At 37.4% G+C, this 20,984-nt stretch overlaps 1 protein-coding gene across 3 annotated transcripts in view; it reads left to right on the forward strand.

Moving 5' to 3' along the window:
• Positions 1-633: 633 nt before the first annotated feature.
• Positions 634-20,984, forward strand: part of PSAT1 (phospholipid sterol acyl transferase 1) — a 78,059-nt gene continuing 57,708 nt past the window's right edge. For all 3 annotated transcript variants that reach the window (XM_089136212.1, XM_089136213.1, XM_089136211.1), the window contains exons 1-5: positions 634-979; positions 2,031-2,166; positions 11,802-11,946; positions 13,205-13,374; positions 13,569-13,645. In XM_089136212.1, the coding sequence (XP_088992338.1) occupies positions 755-979; positions 2,031-2,166; positions 11,802-11,946; positions 13,205-13,374; positions 13,569-13,645 (753 nt within the window). In that variant the 5' untranslated portion in view covers positions 634-754. The remainder of the gene's footprint in view (positions 980-2,030; positions 2,167-11,801; positions 11,947-13,204; positions 13,375-13,568; positions 13,646-20,984) is intronic.

Here is a 20,984-nt window from a genome sequence, read left to right on the forward strand (position 1 = left end):
AAATTTTGATTTAACGGCCCAAAATGCTTGCTTTATTGTCCTACACATTAAATGCATAGGATGAAACAAAATCCGGTATAAAGGGACCACAATACTCTACCTTTGAGAGTGGAGGATCCCAATTCAAAGTTGATATCTCTATGCTTTACTCACTAGGTCTATTAAATATTTCACCAACAACAAAAACAAAGAGCAGGTCTATAAAATAATGACAAAAATGTCACATTGTCCACACCATGGTGTCAGTTTTGTAATAAAAGAGAAGACTGTCCGTGTCGTTTAGACTAACCCTTGTGATCCCAAATATATATATATATTTTTTGCCAACGATCCCAAATCTATGGGTTTTGCTTCGCTGCTGTGCATTTAATGCGCAGCACTTAGCTACGAACGGACCAAATGCAGCCACGAAGTCTAATTGCATAATAACCGTTGATTTATTCCAAATCTATACCCTAACGAGAGGCGAGTCCTTATGGTCTATGTAAATCCAAGAAGAAGAAGAAAGCCAATCAAAGCCTAGCATGCGTGAGGGTATTATTGTAATGAATGTTATGCGATGTGCTGACTGCTGAGTGCTGACACGGACAAAAGCCACTCCATTCCAATATTCCAACGCCCAACCAACTGACGGTCAGCGAGTCTTGGCCAGAGGAACTCTCTTTCTCTTTCTCTTTCTCTTTCTCTTCTCCCTCCGTCTCTTTCATTTTCTTGTTTTTACGTTAGAGTTGGTTGTTGGGTTGGGCCAGTGCCAATGAGAGAGATTCGTTGCATCATCGTTGCGTTTCTCCTTCTTGGAGCTCTGCAAACGAATATAATTAATGGCAAACGCAGCTTCTCCGGTGACTATTCGAAGCTGTCAGGGATTATAATCCCAGGTTATGCTTCCACGCAACTCCGAGCTTGGTCGGTTCTTGATTGCCCTTACTCTCCGCTTGATTTCAATCCACTCGATGCCGTATGGCTTGATACCACCAAAGTAAGCTGCTTCTCCCTCTTCTTTCTTGTTGTCTTTTCTACTCTGTACTTCCTGTTTTATGTATCAACTATACGTTAAAACAGTGGATCTTTGGAGAAATACAATTGAAAGTAGATAATAGATGATGCGAATCTAATGTTGAGTAACCTGAATCAAATGGAATGCCGAACGTCATCTTACTGGTGAGCAATGTGGGGGATAATCTTGCACAGAAGAATGCTGTAGAACCCTTTACCACAGTATTCGTGTTATCTTTACGCTATTTTGATGTCTATAAGGAGAAGACAAACAGAGCAAAGGATCATGATAGATGGAAAGAATCATAGTTGTTAATGGGGGTTTGGGGTTGGGGTGGGAATTTATGTAGAGAATCATTTCTATACCTGTAGTATGTTAGCTACACTTACAGTTTTGAAATGTTGCATCAGGCACACGAACACCCTAAAAACTCTTGTCCATCATAGAATGGGCCTAAACTTGAGAAAATATTAATATTGATCCTGGCATGACCCAAAAAATTTGTCCCTTGCTTCCTATAATCATGTACTCTCATGTGCCCAAGCTTGCTAAAGTTGAATCTTTTGAAGATAGTATCTGAGGATGTTGCTGAAGATGTGCTTCCTATAGTCATAAACTCCTCTGTGTCCAAACTCTGAAGTTGAATCTTTTGAACATAAGAGCTCAGAATGTTGCTGAAGATGTGCCTGCATCAACATAGATTACTCCATTGGTAGACATGATGCTAGTTCACTACTCTGGTGTTATATATGAAGCAATATAATTTCCATCCATTTCTCATGAAATTTGGACGCACAAATACTTTGCAGCAAGCTATGTTTATTGGGTCAATTGTTATCCCTTGTCCATTACTGGATAATGTTACCTGTAAGCATAATGTGCCAATTGTTGGTTTGGTTTCTATCAGATAAACTTGACTTGTAAAATATTGTAGGGCATACAGCCAAAATGATCTTGGATCTTCTGACCTTTTATTTATCATTGTTTTTTAGTGATATTGTGGATAATCTGGTGGCATGATTGTCATGTGCAGGTTTTATCTGCAGTAAATTGTTGGCTTAAGTGCATGTACCTAGATCCTTACAATCAAACAGATCACCCTGAGTGCAAATCTCGACCAGATAGTGGTCTTTCTGCAATTACAGAACTTGATCCAGGTTACATCACAGGTTAAATCTCTCTTTTTTCCCATTTCTAATATCTGCTCTATGCATTATCATTTCACTTGGATCCCTTCTTCTTTATGATTGGATTAGTATATGCTGATTAGTATGCTGATTATGTATTAATAACATCCTCACAACTTACAATTGGCAGAAGACAGAGTTTGTTTTCTTTCATATATTCTGCCAAATCACTATTTATCCTTCCCTATCATCTGCAACTCATATCTTTCTACCTCAGGAAGTAATTGCTTAATTTCAGAATCACAACATAAACCATGTCAAGTTCTGCTTTTAAGGTTTTATCAAATGTTTCCTTTTTGCCTTTTTCACCTTTTAAGTTGGTAATTACCAGAAAAAGCACAAAAGGAAAACCTTTTAGGTTTGTAATCTAAGTATGAATAAAGAGAACCTCTGTCATTAATGACAAGTTACAAAATTCCTTAACCTCTGACTGTGAAGGTAGACAAGCCCAAAGCTGTGGAAAGTTCTCGTTCTCTGCATTGCTCTTCTCTGCCACTGCCGCCACTGCCAGTTGGAAGCCGTAGCCTCCTTGTCTAGCATGGTTGACAAAACTTGATTCATGCTACTCTAATATTCTCTCTTTCGCGCTTGCCCACAGTGCTTCCTCCCACTTATCTCTGGTGACTGGCGTTAACCACCCTGACTGTTCCTTGGTTACCTCTCAACATGCTTGCCTCTGTCTGCTGTAAGCCTTTAATCCACCAGGTCCACTTCTCTTGTAGGTGCTGCCATGAGGCCCAAGACCCTTTTGGTTTCCATGTCTTTCTGCCGTTGGTGCTGCCGCTGTTGTATCTTCTTTTGGTTGAAGAATATGACCAGAAAATCCTACTGAGGTGCAGCTGCAAGTTAGAAGAAGAGATCAGAGAGCTGAAGAAGCAGAAGAGAAAAGAGAATGAGGAGAAGAAGAAAGGGGCAGAAACGATTCTGCAGTAGCCGTCGTCTCTGCCCTCTAATCCTTTATTTATAGTTGAAAAATATAGCCTTCATATTAATCCCAAAATCAATGGGAGTCCAACTTGCTAATTCTGAATACATTCCAAATATCGATACCAACTTTCTAAGGTTCTAAAACTGTTCTAAAAAAGAAACACAACTTGCTAGAAAATTAGTAACAGAATCTACTTTCTAATTTGGTAGAGCATCTAAAATTTTCTAATTCTGTGACAAGCCCAGATTACTTGCTCCACACGACTCCTCACTTTCCTTTTTTGCTAAGCAAGAATCACCCCCCCTAAAGATGAAGAGTATTGATCACCAACTCCCAGCTTGCGCTATCCTTCCTCAAAGGCTGGACCACGTAAGGACGTAGTGAAGATGTCTCTAACTTGTTTAGCAACATAGGGTGTAGCTATAACTCCACTCATGACTGCCTCTCACATAGAATGCAAATCCGCCTCCACATGTTTGGTCCTTTCATGAAATACTGGATTATAGGCATTGTGGATTGCTGCCTGATTATCACAAAACATCTCAACTGGCTCTTCAACTTCAGTCCCAACTTCTTTTAGGAAGGACTTGACCTAAATTTTTTTTTTGAACACCATGTGAGCCATAGCACGATACTCTGCCTCACCACTATATTGAGTCACTGTGATTTGTTTCTTACTCCTTCAAGTGACCAAATTTCCTCCAAGGAAAGTATAATAATCAGAAGTTGATCTTCGAACATCTCGTGATCCTGCCCAATTTGCATCTAAATAAGCATACAACTTTAGATGAGCATTTCTCTTGTACACAAGCCCTTTTCCTGGAGCCTTCTCAAAATATTGCAAGATATGCATTAGAACATCCCATAGTGAGACTTTTTAGGTGAGTGCATGTGACTAACAATACCTACATTATATGACAAGTCTGGATGGTAAGATATATAAGCTTCCCTACCAATCATCTATACCTCTGGAGATTTGTAAAATCCTCTCCTTCATCCTTGGTGAGTTTGAGATGAGGGTCCATGGGTGTATCAATAAGCTAACAAGTATACCAGCTTTAGTCAGCAAGTCCAACACATACTTTCACTGAGAAAGGCTAATCCTGTAAATGCTCCGAAAATTTCAATTCCAAGAAAATACTGCAAATGCCCCAAGTCCTTTATTTGGAACTGGGTACTCAGAAATTTCTTTACTTCATCAATGGCTGCATTATCACTCATAGAAATAATTATGTCATCCACATAAAACAATTCCAAACTTTGTCTTTCTTACAAGGACAGAATGATTCGAATAACATTGGAAGAATCCCACTTCAGATAGTACTGAACTGAAATTTTCAAACCATGCTCTTGGTGGCTGTTTTAATCCATATATTGACTTGTAAAGTCAGCACACTTTAGTGGAATTCCCACCCTGAGCAACAAATCCAGGAGTTTGCTCCACATACGCTTCTTCAGCCAAGTCTCCATACCAAAATCATTTTTGACATCTAACTGATGAAGAGGCCATTCTAAGTTAGCGGCTGATGACAATAAAATATGCACAGAATTCAAACTAGCTATGAGATAGAAAGTTTCAAAAAAATCTACACCATAAGTCTAAGTATACCCCTTTACAACCAATCACGCTCTAAGGTGCTCCACAGATCCATCAGACTTATGTTTAATAAAAATGCCCGACGACATCTAACAAGGTCCTTACTTGGAGGCAAATCTACGAGAGTCCAAGTATTCCTAGAATGTAAACCTCAATTTCAGACTTTATAGCAACTTTCCATACCGGATCAGAGAGAGCCTTAGAGTATGAAAAAGGAATAGTAATAGAAGATAGAGACATGGTAAGGGTATGATATTGTACCCTGCAAATGAAGAGTAGTAACATAATGAGAAATAAGATACACAACATTGGAATGTTGGGAGCAAGAATACTTACCTTTCTTCAAAGAAATGGGAAGATCATCAGGACTATCAGATGTTGGAGGAGGATCTGTAGAAGAAGTTATATCAATTGTTGTACCATCTAATTGTTTTTGTTTCTTCTACTGATGATAGACTTGTACTAGTGGAAAATGAATTGGCACCTCATACGGACTAGGAAATACAAGGGGTTTTTCATGAGTTCCACAGTCTAGTTCTCCCTCAGGCAATTCCTCTGATTCAGGTATCTCAGTAGGGAACGACACAACCACATGTAAAGGGGAGTCAAACCTATCATCTTCAAACAACTGATTAGGATCATAATACGGGGTATCCTCAAAGAAGGTAACATCCGTTGTGATAAATTGACGTTTAGTCAGAGGATAAAAAACTTTGTATCTTTTTTGGTACCGAGAATAACCTAGAAAAATGCACTTATGAATCTTGGGTGGAAATTTATCTTTTGGTCGAGGCAAAACATTTGCATAACATTAGGAGATGAGGAACTTGTTGACTCCACCGGAGCGGACCCAGACGAATTGTCAGTGATGATTTCTCCATTGGATGTTGTCATATTAAAATAATTCTTTGTCCACTCAGGACAACCATGTTTGTCCCAACAACTATCTTCTGTATGATTTTGTTTGCCACAAAAAGAACACACCCGATTTCCTTTGGATAAATTTGCAGGGGGAGTTCAACCTCCTCCCCTTCCTCTTCCTCGGTCATGGCCCCTTCTGCATGATGGATAAGAGCCATGGCCATGGCTAGCAACCATCGCTGCATTCTCCTTGCTTCCTTGAGTGCTTTTTTGTCCACTAATACGTAATAATTTGTAGAGAGCATCACTTATGGTAGGAACTGTTTCAATATCAAAATTTGACATTTACCTATAGAAAATCTGGATCCAAACCAACCAGGAATTTTGAAACATAAAATACTGCTTGCTGTATCTTTAAGGTTTCCAGATTGGTAGTAAGGGGCTGATGTTGCTGCAATATTCCCACTAGTCCTTTAACTCCACTATAATACTCCATCAATGAGCGACCATTCTAAGGTCATATGCACACAAAATATTTTTTTCTTGACCAAAAGAATCGTGCAAGTCCCTCCCATATATGCTTAGATGTGTTGTAAAACGTAATGTTATTTGCAATAGGTGAATCAATACTATTATAAATCCATACCTTAACCACAACATCTTCATGAGTCCACGTTTCATGTGTGGAAACAGTGGTTGCATCTTTCAAATCAACCTCAGGACAATCTTCTTTCAAGTACTTTGTTTTTCCTTTGGCATGGATTAAATGCATATATCGCCTTTGCGTAAAGGAAATAATTTTCAGCTCCTTTCAACTTAATACTTGTAATTTGGAAGGGTATTCCTTCTTTGGACAGAATTTTCAAAGGATCAGCCATCATAGAAGCTTACAACTCTAATGATTGACAGTACGAATGACTACGAACATAGAAGACGTAACTGTCTTCTTAGGATTTAATTCATGTGAACATCACAACTACTGTTGCAGCCACACACAATTCACACAAAAAACAACACCAAAAGATGGAAATAAGGTAACCACGTTCTCAGTAGAATGACTTTGATACCATATAACAAACTGGAACTTCCTACTGAGGTGCAGCCACAAGTTAGAAGAAGAGATCAGAGAGCTGAAGAAGAAGAAGAGAAAAGAGAATGAGGAGAAGAAGAAAGGGGCAGCAATGATTCTGCAGTAGCTGTAGTCTCTACTGTCTAGTCCTTTATAATAGTTGAAAAATAAAGCTCTACATCAGTCCCAAAATCGATGGGAATCCAACTTAGTAATTCTGAATACATTCCATAAATAGATACGAACTTTCTAAGGTTCTAAAACCACTTGTTGAAATGTCGCCGACATTTCGGGTGTCGGTTGCTGTCGACACCATTGACACCCCGAAATGTCGCTGAAATTTTGGCGACATTTGTAGGGGTTTTGAGTCGAGTTTCCTTTTTATTTTTATTTTTTTATAAATAATAATTATATTGGAAGGAGATATAAATATTACCTTATGATTTGATTTCTAATTATAAATTTATAGATTTAGTCAACCTTACTTTAAAATTTCAAGAGTAAATTATAGGTTGCACATTTTAGTGAGGCTTATACTCTAGGTTGCATGCTTTAGTGCCCTAAATTATAGATTGCACACTCTCAAAGTTAAAAGTTGCACGCTCATCACTTTCCATCCAAGATTCTGTTAAGTTTCGAGTGAAATGTCCATATTGCCCTCATTATGGTAAAATGACCAATCTACTCCCATTTAAACTCTCTCACACCCAACCCTTAGGTGGGTGAAGGGATTCTCCCATCTTCTACCTACACCTCACCGAACCATCACAACTAGAAACCACCCCAACCCTCCCCTCCCGGAGACCACTACCCTCACCGTCCCTGCTGGAAAATCCTTCTCTCTCTCTCTCTCTCAATTATATAAATGTAGATTACTACCCATTTGCAAACACAGTTTCCATGCTCATGTATCGACTGCAATGATTCTTTTGAGTTGATTTATTGTTATTATATTTGTATTCATCATTGAACTTTAGATCTGAGTGAATCGCATTGTATACTATAATCATATTAATAAAGCATTTTCACTTCTTGTATACTACTTTTTGCTAATTATCGCAAATAAATAGTTGAATTTGAGATTTATAGTAGATTTTGTATTCAAAATTTCAATAAGATTAAAATCTCCAGACTTCTTGGACGCTTAAATTGATTTTTTAACCTATCTCAAATTCTCAACATGAATTATAAGTTTTGATAAAATTTCGTTTTTAATCCCTCTTATTAGTTTAACTAAAGCTGAATCTTACCTTTGAAACTAGAAGAGGAAGCATAAAATCTATAACTTCCGTAAAGAGAGACAGAGATGAGGGAAGAGGAGTTCCCTCTATTAGCAGAGGAGAGAGATTCTGTGATCCAAAGTATATGGGTGGAATCGAAACAGTTGTGGCGGATCGCAGGTCCTGCAATTTTCAGCCGGGTAGCCTTGTACGCCATGGCTCTAATAAGTCAAGCATTTGCTGGTCACTTAAGGAATCTTGACCTGGCTGCAATCTCCATTGCTTCCACTATTATCATTTCCATCAGTTTCAGTTTCTTGGTACAATTCCTTTCTTTACTTTCAATAAATTTCTCTTCCATACTTTCGATCCATGGCCTTTGGTTTTATGAAATGGAGGATTGTTCAGTTAGGTGTGGCAAGCGTGTTAGAGACTTCGTGTGGTCAAGCTTACGGCGCCAAGCAATGCCACTTGTTGGGGGATTTATCTCCAACGTTCGTGGATTGTTCTGTTCCTCTTTGCAATATTGCTCTTGCCCATTTTTGCCTTCTCTACTCCCATTTGAAGCTTACAGGGCAAACTACATGATTTTTCGGCAGGGACAATGAGGGCAGTGGTCGTTGGCAGGGAAGGTTTGGGGTGGTTTCTAGCAGTGGTGGTTCGGTGAGGTGTAGGTAGAAGATGGGCACCTGAGGGTTGGGTGTGAGAGAGTTTAAATGGGGGTAGATTGGTCATTATACCATAATGAGGGCAATATGGACATTTCACTCCTAACATAACAAAATCTTGGATGGAAAGTGATGAGTATGCAATTTGTAATTTTGAGAGAGTGCAATCTATAATTCAGGGCACTAAAGTGTGCAACATAGAGTTTAAGCCTCACTAAAGCATGCAATCTATAATTTACTCTAATTTCAATTACATCTTTGTTTCCAATTATAATTTCAATCAACCTTACATAATTTCAATTACTTCTTTTTTTCTAGTTACAATAACTTTACATAACTTTACATAATTTCAATTACATCTTTGTTTCCAATTAATTTTAGCGACATTTGCAGGGGTTTCGATCAAGTTTCTTTTTTTTTTATTTATTTTTTTATTTTAATAAATGGTAATATTAGAAAGAGATACAAATATTACTTCATGATTTGATTTCTAATTATAAATTTATAGATTTAGTCAACCTTACTTTATAATTTCAATTACATTTTTGTTTCCAATTATAATTTCAATCAACCATACATAATTTCAGTTTACACTTTGTTTCCAATTATAACAACTTTACATAATTTCAATTACATCTTTGTTTCCAATTATAATCTCAATCAACCTTACCTTTACAATTTGGTTTCCAATTATAATTTCAATCAATCTTATTGGTTTCTATTTATGCATTTCAAATTTTCAATCAACCTTACCTTACTTTATATGTTTTGGTCAATCAACCTTACCTTTTGCCCTAATTTCGTATATAGATGATAAAAAATGGCCAAAAAAACTGTTTGACAAAAAAAAAAAAAAAGGACTAAAAATCGCTAAAAGAATCGGCGAGAAATCGACTGTTGACGATTTGTCACCGATTTCTCGGCAACTTTTGGCAAAACTCATGTCGGCCATTGGTTTCATCTGACACGGCGATATATCGCTGACTTTGTGTACCATGTCTAAAACTGCTCTAAAAAAGAAACACAACTTGCTAGAAAATTAGTAACAAAATCTACTTTTTAATTTTGTAGAGCATCTAAAACTTTCTAATTCTGAAACAAGGTTAGATCACTTGGTCTACACGGCTCCTCACTTTCCTTTTCTACTACACAAGAATTGCAACAAAGAATATTCTTGCTTTTCTAATACTATGGCTGATGAGAATACTAGCACTGCCTCCATTGGTGCAACTGAGATGAGCCCATTTGGTCAGTGGGATATCCATCGAAATAACACTACACTCCAACGCGGCCTCCATCAATTTGGATGATACAAATTTATAACCAAAATAGGTTTATTTTATACCCTAGATCTGGACCTAGTCCTAGGGCTTGCATCATTCAGTTATACACTTATACCCTAGATCCTGGTTTACATCAATATATGTTGAGGGTTTTGATCTTGTTACCTTTTGTTATTGTTCTTTCATGTAGTGGTTACACTAAATCCAAATGATGGAGATTCCAATCAACTGAGGTTTTCCCTGATCTATCCATTGTTTGAGATCCTGATCTCAATGGCCTAGAAAATCGAGATCCCGTGAGATCTAAGTTGAGATGGTGCATTTTTTCCTGGCTCAACTGAAGCCAGCTCAGTGATTTAGCTCGATGAGTTTCAGGGCTCAGCTTGGGCTAGAAATTGGTATTTACCCTATTTTAGGCCTTCTAAACACTGTGGTGGCCTTATGTTTATGAGGAAACAATTATAGATGTGAGTTCCAACTCAACCTTAACTTTGAAATCAATGCACTGAAGAAGTGAAGTGTAGGCTTATAAAACTTGAAGTACACAAGAACGACTTAATATAAATGAAAATGAATTCATTAATGTTTAAACTTAGACAATACATCAAAGATTTTCACATGACAAGATTGTTGTACTTATAAGTTACGATACAAGAGTAACAAGACTGAAATCAATGAGGCACTAAACCGCTCCTCCAACTCTTGCTCAACTAGCACGGGCTTCGCTTCCACCAGCTCCACCAGGTCCTACAACTCCTCCACATTGTTTAGTTTAACCAACCCCAAATGATATAAGTTTTTAGCCACAACTTCCTGCACCTCAAGAGGGACTTGGTGGTGCTTGGGTGTATTTGCATAAACTCCAACCAAGTGTTGCTTGAACCTTGTTGTAGCTGCTCTACACAAGTTGTTGTTACAGCTTAGAAATTGTTTCAACCAATAATCTGGCAAAAATTCTGGAAAAACCCAGAAATCCAGCAAGAGGACCGGTCCTCCACTAGATGGTCGAGATTGAGTCTGGATTGACTTGATCTCGATTGAAAATCTATTTCTGTGGTTTTGCATGAAATCTCGTCTTGGTTTCTTGAAAAAACCGAGATATCTCACGAGATCTCCCAAGTTCTCGAACCATGGTTCCATCTTGATCTATTTTATAAATCATAACAGACTCGCCAAGAAGCAGGGTTAAGCTTGTGCACATTTGAAGGTAAGAAGGTAGCTTAAATTTAGAAGGATTAGGTGGAGATTTAGGTGCGTGCATTGGATGGTAAATTCTACTTATTCAGCATTGCAGGTTATAAGGATTAAGGAAGTTAGAAAGATCTGTAGTTGTGGACATACAGTCCTAACCAACAGCCAAACTTAACTTGGGTTAACTTGGGTTTTTTAGTGCAACCCTTCAAGGACTTCTCATCCACTATAATAAGGACTAGTTAGATAACATGCAGTAGCCTCAATAAGGCCTAATTAAGTAACATGGTCAGCTTTAATATGGATTAATCGAATAACACATATCAACTCCAATAAGATGGGGCTTCTCAAGCCCAGTGATATGCTGATCTGCTGCTGGCCAGTAAGTCTATCAGCTTCACTTGGGCTTCTAACTGAGAGCCTGATTATGGGCTGGACCTGCATCAGACATAAGTCAGGCTTTTAAGGGAGTAAACCAAGAAACCTGAATGGACAATCGTCAGAACCTGAAACAGTGATAGCAGGAGAGACATTGTGTTGAAGAACCTTAGTTTAATTTGGATGAAATTTGTTCTTCCTTTCTTCTCCTGTGGTTACTCTTTGTTAACTAAATTATATCATAATAAACATGATACATGTCAGATCCTAAAACTTGTGCTTATGCTAAAGTTGATAGGGTTAGGGGTAGGATGGTTTGCCAAAAAGGAAAAAACTAGTATTGGATTTTAAAAGATGGATAGTCTACCTTAAAATTTGAATTATGTGTTCTTTTGTTCCTGACAATATGATACATTCTTCAGGTCCTCTTTCCTCTGTGTGGAAAGAATGGGTAAAATGGTGTATAGAATTTGGCATTGAGGCAAATGCAATCCTTGCTGTTCCTTATGATTGGAGACTGTCAGCTTCAATGCTTGAGGAGCGAGATCTCTACTTTCACAAGCTAAAGTCAGTATCACATACTCTAGATTTCATGTTTTCCAGTTGCACAGTACTATAATTGAAAAAGAAAAGAAAATTTTGCGAGTGTTTCATCACATTTGATTACAGATGCAATATTTAGTTTCTATCCATTGTTGATCTAAAGGTTCCAATGATTGCCCTGTTCATCCCTTCCTTAAATGATCAAATGATTCAAATTACAGATACCTGGGAGTTATCTACATTCTATCTGATGTGTCAATCTTATGGTCTATATGTCATTCTATTTCCCAGTGTACTAAAAAACTCTTTGTCAAAAAATCATTGAGGTTACAGAGAGTATATTTGTTCATTAATGGAGTTAAGATTTAAATCACTTGTTCTGTTACTTGACCATTTCAAGTAGGTCAGGATTGACATTATTTTTATCAACATCCAACACTGGAGATACTTTCTGTGTTTTTCTCCTCTTTTTTTTTTTGGGGTGGGGGTTGGGGAGGGTTGGTTATCATAATTGGGATTACAATTTGAATGGACTGGCATCTATTTTCACAGGTTCTGGTGTACGCTAGAGGTTTCTTTGCGTACTTAGAATCTGTTAAGAGTTTCAGTAAGGGGTTTATCTAGACGAGTCAATGGTTTTTGTCATTTAGCTTGGCAGCGAACAAGAGTTCCTTTCTAAGTCACTGGACATGGGTGGGTTCATTTTATAGGGTACAAGCCCATCTTAATGGTCAAGTTTCAGCCAAAACTAGTAATGGAACCAGTTTCATTCATGGTTGTCAACATGCTAGGTGACCCACGGCATTTGATGAGGGTCAAGGGTCAAGACTAAGATGACTCCAGTAAGGCATCCACATAAAAAAGGCTACTGACATCTAGGTTACACCTTGAAAATGTATTTTATTTATTATTGTTTGGACCTGAAATTCAACCATTGAGGTGGAGCTGTATATGGTATACCCTATCAAAGGATCTAATCAGGCAAAATTATACCAGTAGTAATGCCAACTAAATTTTCTATTTATGATAGTTCTGCTTTTGCAAATATGTCTGCTTTTCCTGTTATTTGCCAGCAGTATCTTTAAGATTCTATCTAGAATCTTGTATCTGCATTTATTTGAAAAAGGTATTTTGGGAATGTACTAAATATACTTACTGATATACTTGGTCATTTGAATATTCCGAAGGCAAGAAACATGTTTTGATGAACTTGTTTCTTAAAAATATTTCTCCTTCTCCACTTTACTGCCTTCTCTTTTAATAGGTTTGCCAACGGTTGCAGGTTGACTTTTGAGACTGCACTTAAACTTCGTGGGGGACCATCATTAGTTTTTGCCCATTCATTGGGAAACAATGTTTTCCGATATTTTTTGGAGTGGTTGAAGCTGGAAATTGCGCCAAAAGAGTATATCCGATGGCTTGATGACCATATCTATGCCTATTTTGCAGTTGGTATGCTTGGTTTCTTTGCTTCCCCTACTCCCTTGCCCCTTCACTCTCATTGAGTTTTTATTTATTATTTATTATTTATTTATTGGTTTTTTTTTTCCAGAGTTTACATCCACTTCTCTCAAAATACCTAACATAATGAGTCATTTCTCTACCTTTGCTTAGTTGCTGTTGACTTCTTTTTGTTGATTTTTCAGGGGCCCCTCTCCTTGGTGCTACACAGACAGTCAGAGCTGCGCTTTCTGGTTTTACATTTGGTCTACCCATTGCTGAGGTTCATTTCTACTCCATTTTGGGTCACTACACTTTGAGTGCCTAGTGTATTTCAATTCATTGGGCAATCTTGCTTTCATTGACTTGTTCTTTTGAGAAATCCCTATATTATAATTTATAACAATTGTTCCTAAAGTTTTATCATTCTGTTGTATTCTGCCTGGTTATATACACATCATTTTGCGTCAAACCTGGCAAGGCAATCCAAGGTGCCCTCCTAGGTGATCAGAGCATCCACCTGCTATTTGTAATTTCCTTCTTTTCTAACATTATTTAGTATGTTATGATGTTGATGTAACCTCAGGGGCCAGTCTCCAGGATCCTCTTTAGAAACCAGCTTTGATTTCGGGTTTAGTCTCACTGTTTTAGGTCTGATCTCAGTCAAATTTTAATGGACAGTACCTAACTATACTCCAATATACCCACAGCTTAGGGTTCTAAGCTGAATTGGGGTTTGAAAGTTCTGTAATCAAGTTTTCTGATGTGTAATTAAGTCCTGCGATGTAGCTTATTTGACTTCCAAACATGGGGTCTAGGGTTAAGAGGGGAAGTTAGGTTCGGCCAGGCTGTATTTGGGCTGGAACTAGAATAAAATAGTTCTGTTTACCAGATTTTGAATAAAATAGTTCTATTTAGGGTTTTTGTAATTTCAAGGGTTCTGGGAATGGAGATAGGGTTAGAAATAGGGCTACGTCGAGAGTAGAGTAGGGGGTTGGGGTGTGGAATCCAGAAGGGGTATGGATTCAGGTGAAGGGTTGAAGAGATATGGATGTCTGAAGGTTTAGGGTTAGGGTTTGAATGTGGAAAATTAGGGAAGTGAAGGATTTAGGGTTTACACGCGGGTTTGGGTAGTCCTATTGGGCTGAAATTGGGAGGGAAGGTCACTCAGGTTGGGGGATGAGGTCCCTAAAGTTTGGGACAGATCTAATGGTAGTAGACCTGACCTTAAATTTTAGGTCTTTAGAGAAGCCCTAAAAATTCCTGAAAAATAAACGGGATGTTGGGATTAAGGTTTAAGGGAAGAACCAAGATTAGGGTAGGGGAGAAGGGTAGAGTGGGGGTTGGGGATTGAACTTACTTGATTAGGGAAGGGCTGGAGGTGAGAGCTCTTCAAGTTCCTACGGTTATCCACGTTGCCTCATGTGAGAGGTATGGAGCAAATCTGAAAGTTTGCAGAAAAATTAAAACAACTGAGCCGTGGGGTACCTCCGTGGAACCCATGACTCCAATTATTCCTCAAATCTCAATTCATTCAATTAGTCATCAAGTCCAATCTGTTGCAGCTGAGTGGGCTATATTTGTGAGGCTTTTACAAGAAGGAAGTTTGAAATAAGACTCGACAAAATAAAAGACTACTTAGGACTCAAGTCACTCAACAAGGAATTCAGTTTGAAGTGGAATTCCTTCTCACACTAAGACTCTACTAACACAACTTAAAAAGAGAGATTCTAATTAGAACTCCTAAGCAAAAACAGACTTGCAAAATTAAAATACTGAACTTTTCTTCCTTAAGAAGGAATCCAATTTAAAATAGGATTCCAACAAGGACTCTAAACAGAGCAGGACTCTATCCAATAACTTACCAAACAAAAAGTAGATTTTCAGCCCTAGTAAAATACTGAACTTTTCTGGGCCAGTTGGGACTCCAAAGGGGCTATCAAAATGACATTTTTGCCCCTACTAGGGTCTGCCACCCTATAGGGCTGCCAATTGGGGTCTAGTTTTGGTCCTTTTGGGTCCTATTCTGGCCCTTCTTTGGAGGACCCTCCATGATTACGTCATATATTTACCTTATGTTATAAAAATCAACATTGAGCCACATCAACTCAACAAAAATCAACATTAACCCACATCAAGTCAACAAAATTCAACAATTAGTCATAAAAATTAATATTAAGCCACTTCATTTGATAGAAACCAATATAGCCACATCAAGTCAATAAAAATCAACATATAAAGTAGTATACAGAAGACCTGAAGAAATAAGCAATTGGAAATGTGAAACAATTAAAACCAGATGGTTTATACTGTTCTTGCATGAGGTTCCAGCCACGACGAGTTTCAGGGAGGGTCTTTGTCTACGCAGCCTTATCCTTGCTTTCACAGCAAAGCTGTTATCACATGGTCTCAGTGGTGTGACCTTACTGTTCTTGGAGTTGGGCATATCATGGTATACCTAGTCTCACATCTGGACTATACTCTTATTGAATGATATTTTCAATAAGTAATCAAACTACTCTTGATCTAGAGTTTTATGGAGCCATGTTCTAGTCAATCTTTGTTTCCATGAATACTGTTGAAATTTCTTTGAATAGAGTTTTTTTTAAGGTATCAAAACAAATAAATATTTTACCGTGCTGTTGTTTTTTAGCGATGTTTCACCATATTAAGATATGGAATTTTTAGATTCAACTATGCAACATTAGATAGGTTAAAAGTTGACTTATGGTTGATATAATTTTTTTTTCTTGGACTGGGGGTTGACTTTTTATCCTTTCGAAATTTATTTCTAAGTATCTCAAGTAAATTAATTTTGCTTGGAATCTTTGCCACAAAAAGCTTGAGAAGCATCAGGCTGTAAAGTTCCAACTTCCAAATAAAATAATTCTTTTATTCCTGTCATTCTTAAAAGCTGGCTTCTTGAAGCAGAAAAGCCTGATTAGCTTAACAAAATATCCTTGGTAGTTAAGAGTGACCAACTCAAGGTCCATCATCATCATTGTCATAACCACTGACAAGACAATGGTCTTTTTACCAAAAGGGAAGGATGAGGGTCTTTGCCACCTGGTCCTCAAGCCTGAATTTTCAATCTTTCTGATTATTGATTCATAATCATAACAGAGAATCACTGTAATCAACTTCATTCTCCTTTTCTGTTTGGTACCCTTCCAACCTAAAAGGGAAGATAACGGTTCGTGATATCCAAGTTCTGACATGAAATTTGCAATTATAAAGCTCATTTACTGGCTGTGAACTTCTTGCTGTCTTCTCTTATTGTAAGAACTTAATTATGCAGTCCAAAGACAATAAATAATTTGGGAAGTTTTCTTCAGTATATATCTGATGCAGCACAACCAGAAGTTACTGTTCACACGACAGTAATGTGAACAGTAGCCTAGATGAAAATTTTCATATTTGGTGGGCTCCAATTCTAGCTTGCATGGAGATAGATTCAAATTTGGTGGGCCCAAAGTGCAGCTTGCAAGGAGATAAAGTAGGAACTGTTTTCGTGGGAGTTTTAGAGATAATTTAGGATTTTGTTATTTATTTATTGGGATAATTGTGTGATTAGATTTTTAATTTGGGTGGATATCTAAGATCAGTTTTAGTCAGTTTTAAATTCCTAAGAGTCCTAGTATGATCAGTTTTTTGTTAGTTTTGAATTACCAAGAGTCATACTATAGTTGATTTAGTATTGAAGTATGTTTCTTTTATTATTTAAACACTTGTAATAAGCTTATTGAGGATGGAATAGAAAAATATGAATTGAAGCTTTAGCTTTGTGCTTTTACAGCTACCCCCTCTCTCTTCTCCTTTTCTCTTCTTCTTCTTATGAGTGTTCTTCTCCCTCTTTCCCTTCTTTAAGACTAATTCTTCTAAGATTTCCCCTATGGTAGAAGATCTCGCTCTCAGGCGAGATCTCGCCACCTTGAAAAACCGTGATCTCGGTCGAGATATGCAATTTTTTTGGCGTCAACTTGGGGGCCCATCTCAGTGGGTTTTAGGATCTCAATTGGGATGAAACTTGGTATTTAGCCTATTTAAGGCATTTTGAACACATTGGTGGCCTTAGATTTGTCAGGAAACAACCCTAAGTATGGTTTCTAAGTCTACCCATGGTGTGAAACTCAAATGTTGTAGGATTAGGGAATGCAAGGTTATACAACCTGTAATATAGAAACTTTGAGGCATATAAATGAAAAGTAAGTGTATCGAATGCATCAAATAACCTAGTTGTCATTAAAATTCCATCCACATGAGTATCACAATGTCAATTTTCAAGATTAGAATAATAAAATTATATAACCATTAGAAGTTCTATATAAGTCATTAAATCATAAGTTCATAAGACAAGTAGAGAATGAATGATCTTCCTTTGATGTTGTCGATGTGATAAGAGTAGTTGCAAGTGAAAATCTAGCTGAAATTCGCAAAAAAAATGCCAAAAATTGAGAGTTCCGGCGAGATCTCAAGCGAGATATCCCAACTCTCTGCTCACAATTTCCATCTCGTCTTGCTTCTTTGAAAAAGCGAGATATCTTGCAAGATCTCCCACCATGATTTCCCCTTCTTCTTCCTCCTATCTTCTTTATCCTTCTTTCTTCTCTATTCTTTTCCCCATTAATATCATACAAAATAAGGAAAACTAATTGCACTTAATTGATTATCTTCTAGGCTTCATGTGCCAAGTTAAGCATCATAGTAGTTCATTGGTTAGTCCATGTGATAGAGGACTCCACATCCATTTTAGTCATCAAATTTTAACTGAAAACAAATAAAGTAGCTCAAATTCACATATGAAGTTAAGAAAATCATGAAAAGCCATGAGAAAGAAATAAATATATAAGCATCTTTTGTAATTTTAGCCACCCCCTTTACTCATTTTAAACTGAAGTTGAACCAATATTACCTTTACTCATTTTAAACTGAAATTGAACCAATAATATCCTCTCCTATTCCTTACCCACCAGGACTTACCATGTATTGCCATGTCGCAAATGGTATAGTGTGATATTTCACTAGGCTTAGTGACATCTTAGTTATCCTTAGTTAAAAATATAATAGAAGGGATACATTCATAACATTCATAAAGGGCTGCATTTAGTTGTATCCTATGAAATTTTGAGAACTAACGGCACTCTAAGTTATTTACTAAAATATAATTGGAAGGTTTATTTTAATTAATGCAAAAACTTAGGGCCGTGAACTGCTAGGTTTGAAGACACCTTTGTTGTATTTACTGAATATTGAATGTTCTCTTATCTAGGCTAAGCAGGACTCTACTCGATGCAATACAAACATGCACATCTAGATGGTTGCAGAAAATAATTGGGATTTTGATTTAGAGAGTCTAAAGGTGATTATCATCAAAATTTCTTCCTGTGACTTATTTATAATCTGAGTGGTAGTTTTCCATCGAATGAGTGGTTCCAGGCAGCCTCAAAACCAAGATGGTGGTGAAATTTCACCCATCTCGGTCGAAACCTGGCACTTTTGCTAGGAAATTTTGCCGTCTTGATGGGTTTTTGACCTGGCTTTTTGCATATATCCTTTTGAAAGCATAAACACCACAATGGAAGAGGTATTTTGCATAAAAGAACCAACGAAAGGTACTCATTCATATCCTACCACTTGAGAGACGCACGTGTTCCGCAAATTCAGAGAGCCGAAAATTGAAACACAAGTATTTTACATGTTGCATATGATCAAATGAAATGTTAAATAACATTGCAGCTGCAAACTAAATAACCAAAAGGGCAGTTGTGCCGACATCTCCACTCAAATCCAAGATGAGTTCCTAGGTGGACCCATCTCACGAGCTGTATACCACTGCCTCTCGCTCAGCCTCTCGTATGAATGGTGGACATACACATCTGATGTCATGGTATGGGACCAGCTATTTTGGTAGTCCATAACTGCCCATCTAAAGGTCTCATCGGCAGCTTGAGATAGATTTGAGGGAAAATGAAATTCAAGAAGCAAATTGAGCAAAAACTGAGTGGGCACTGGCGAAACGAGATAGGAACTGCGAAACCTGCAGATATCGTCGCAACCCTGTATTTTATATGCTAAAATGGACCGAAATTAACGAAAATGGTTTGATTGGGTCGATATAGGCCATCTTGGTCGAGATCTTGACTGAGACGATGAGAAACAGGCTAAAAATATTTCGGCCAGGTAGTTCCTCTCAGTTTTCTGCCAGGCTGCGGTCAGTTTCAACTTTCAACCGAATTTTGTATAATATGCTATTTATAACATTGTTTCAATAAGAATAAGACTCATAGCAAACAAACAAAAGGAGTTCTATCTTGACTGGAATTCCTAACTAACTTATATTTGGATTCTTAAAACGGAACTAGAAAACATAAGACTATTCTGCCTTTATAAGTCATTCAGAAGAATTTACACAATTAGACCAATTAAACTAATCTATTTTCGTACTTAGCCTAGACATTCAACCTTTTGGCCCATAGAATGGACCCATGATATGGAATAAAGACCCAACATCCATATCTATCAACCTTAGGTTGATTTCAGAGGAAAATAGCCCAATCTGGTGGATCTGCATCAGCTTATTTACTGTTCAACCTAAGGTCTTCAATATGGAGCCATTTTTCTAAAAGAACTTCCTTTTAAACTAGAATCTGTGGAATCATTGTGCTTCAAAAAAAATTGTGCTTTAGGCTTTTTTGCTTGTGTTGTGGGAACCCCAGCATAATTGGACCTGATTAGACTTAATTTTGAATATTCATGTGTTACACTGGCTTTTCTCTTTACTTCTGGGTGGTCTGTTATAAAAGATGATTCGGTGGATGCTACTTTTAGTCCTATTGCTTCTGTTTTCTATTTTCTAGAAGGATTAAGTCTAGTTTGAGGCAATACCAAATTTCAACTGAGTTGTTTGAATATCTGTGAGAGGGCTTAAAGATCTAGTCTAGTTCTAAAAACACTTGGAGCACTGGAGAGTTTTTATTTTCAATTTCCTTCATCTCATGATGCATCTCAGCTGTTAGATATGAAACATGGCCAGAGATTACCCTAATGTCAGAAGCACTGAAGGCAAAGGATAGTAGTTGGGATGCCCCCCACATCAGCATAAAATTGTGGGCCTGGATTTTCTTGTCTAGACTTATATTTCTGCATTGTAAATTTGTAATCCTAATTGGGATTCCTAGTTTAGTTGTAATCCTAGTCCTAGTTAGGATTTTTAGTTAGAGTTTATCTTCTATATTTTATTTTCAGCTATATTTATGTAATTGCTATGAAGAGATTCCCATGATTTGAAGGAACAAAGTTATTGCCTTCGCTACCAGATAACCCTGACAGAGGCTGTGAAGGTGAGATGCCCAGGCTGAGATAGCCAATTTATTCCCCATCTTCTTCCCTATTTCGCTATGCTTCTTATTCTCTATTTTGTTTTAAAACCCTTCCAACTAATATTCTGAGTGGATAGAGTAGTTAACAGTTCTTTTATTAGTCAAATCAGGAATTTTGGGTCTCTTTCTCTCTCTGTTTATGAATACAACATCCCCATCACTTAGAGATAATTTGAGTTTTTTTTTTCTCCCTAAAGAGATTTGGGAAATATTGAACAGTGCAGGCAGGATTGGTACCTGAAC

Source organism: Hakea prostrata, chromosome 10, assembly GCF_041222555.1.
Source record: "Hakea prostrata isolate BN-2017 chromosome 10, UWA_Hpros_2, whole genome shotgun sequence".
Taxonomy (NCBI): domain Eukaryota; kingdom Viridiplantae; phylum Streptophyta; class Magnoliopsida; order Proteales; family Proteaceae; genus Hakea; species Hakea prostrata.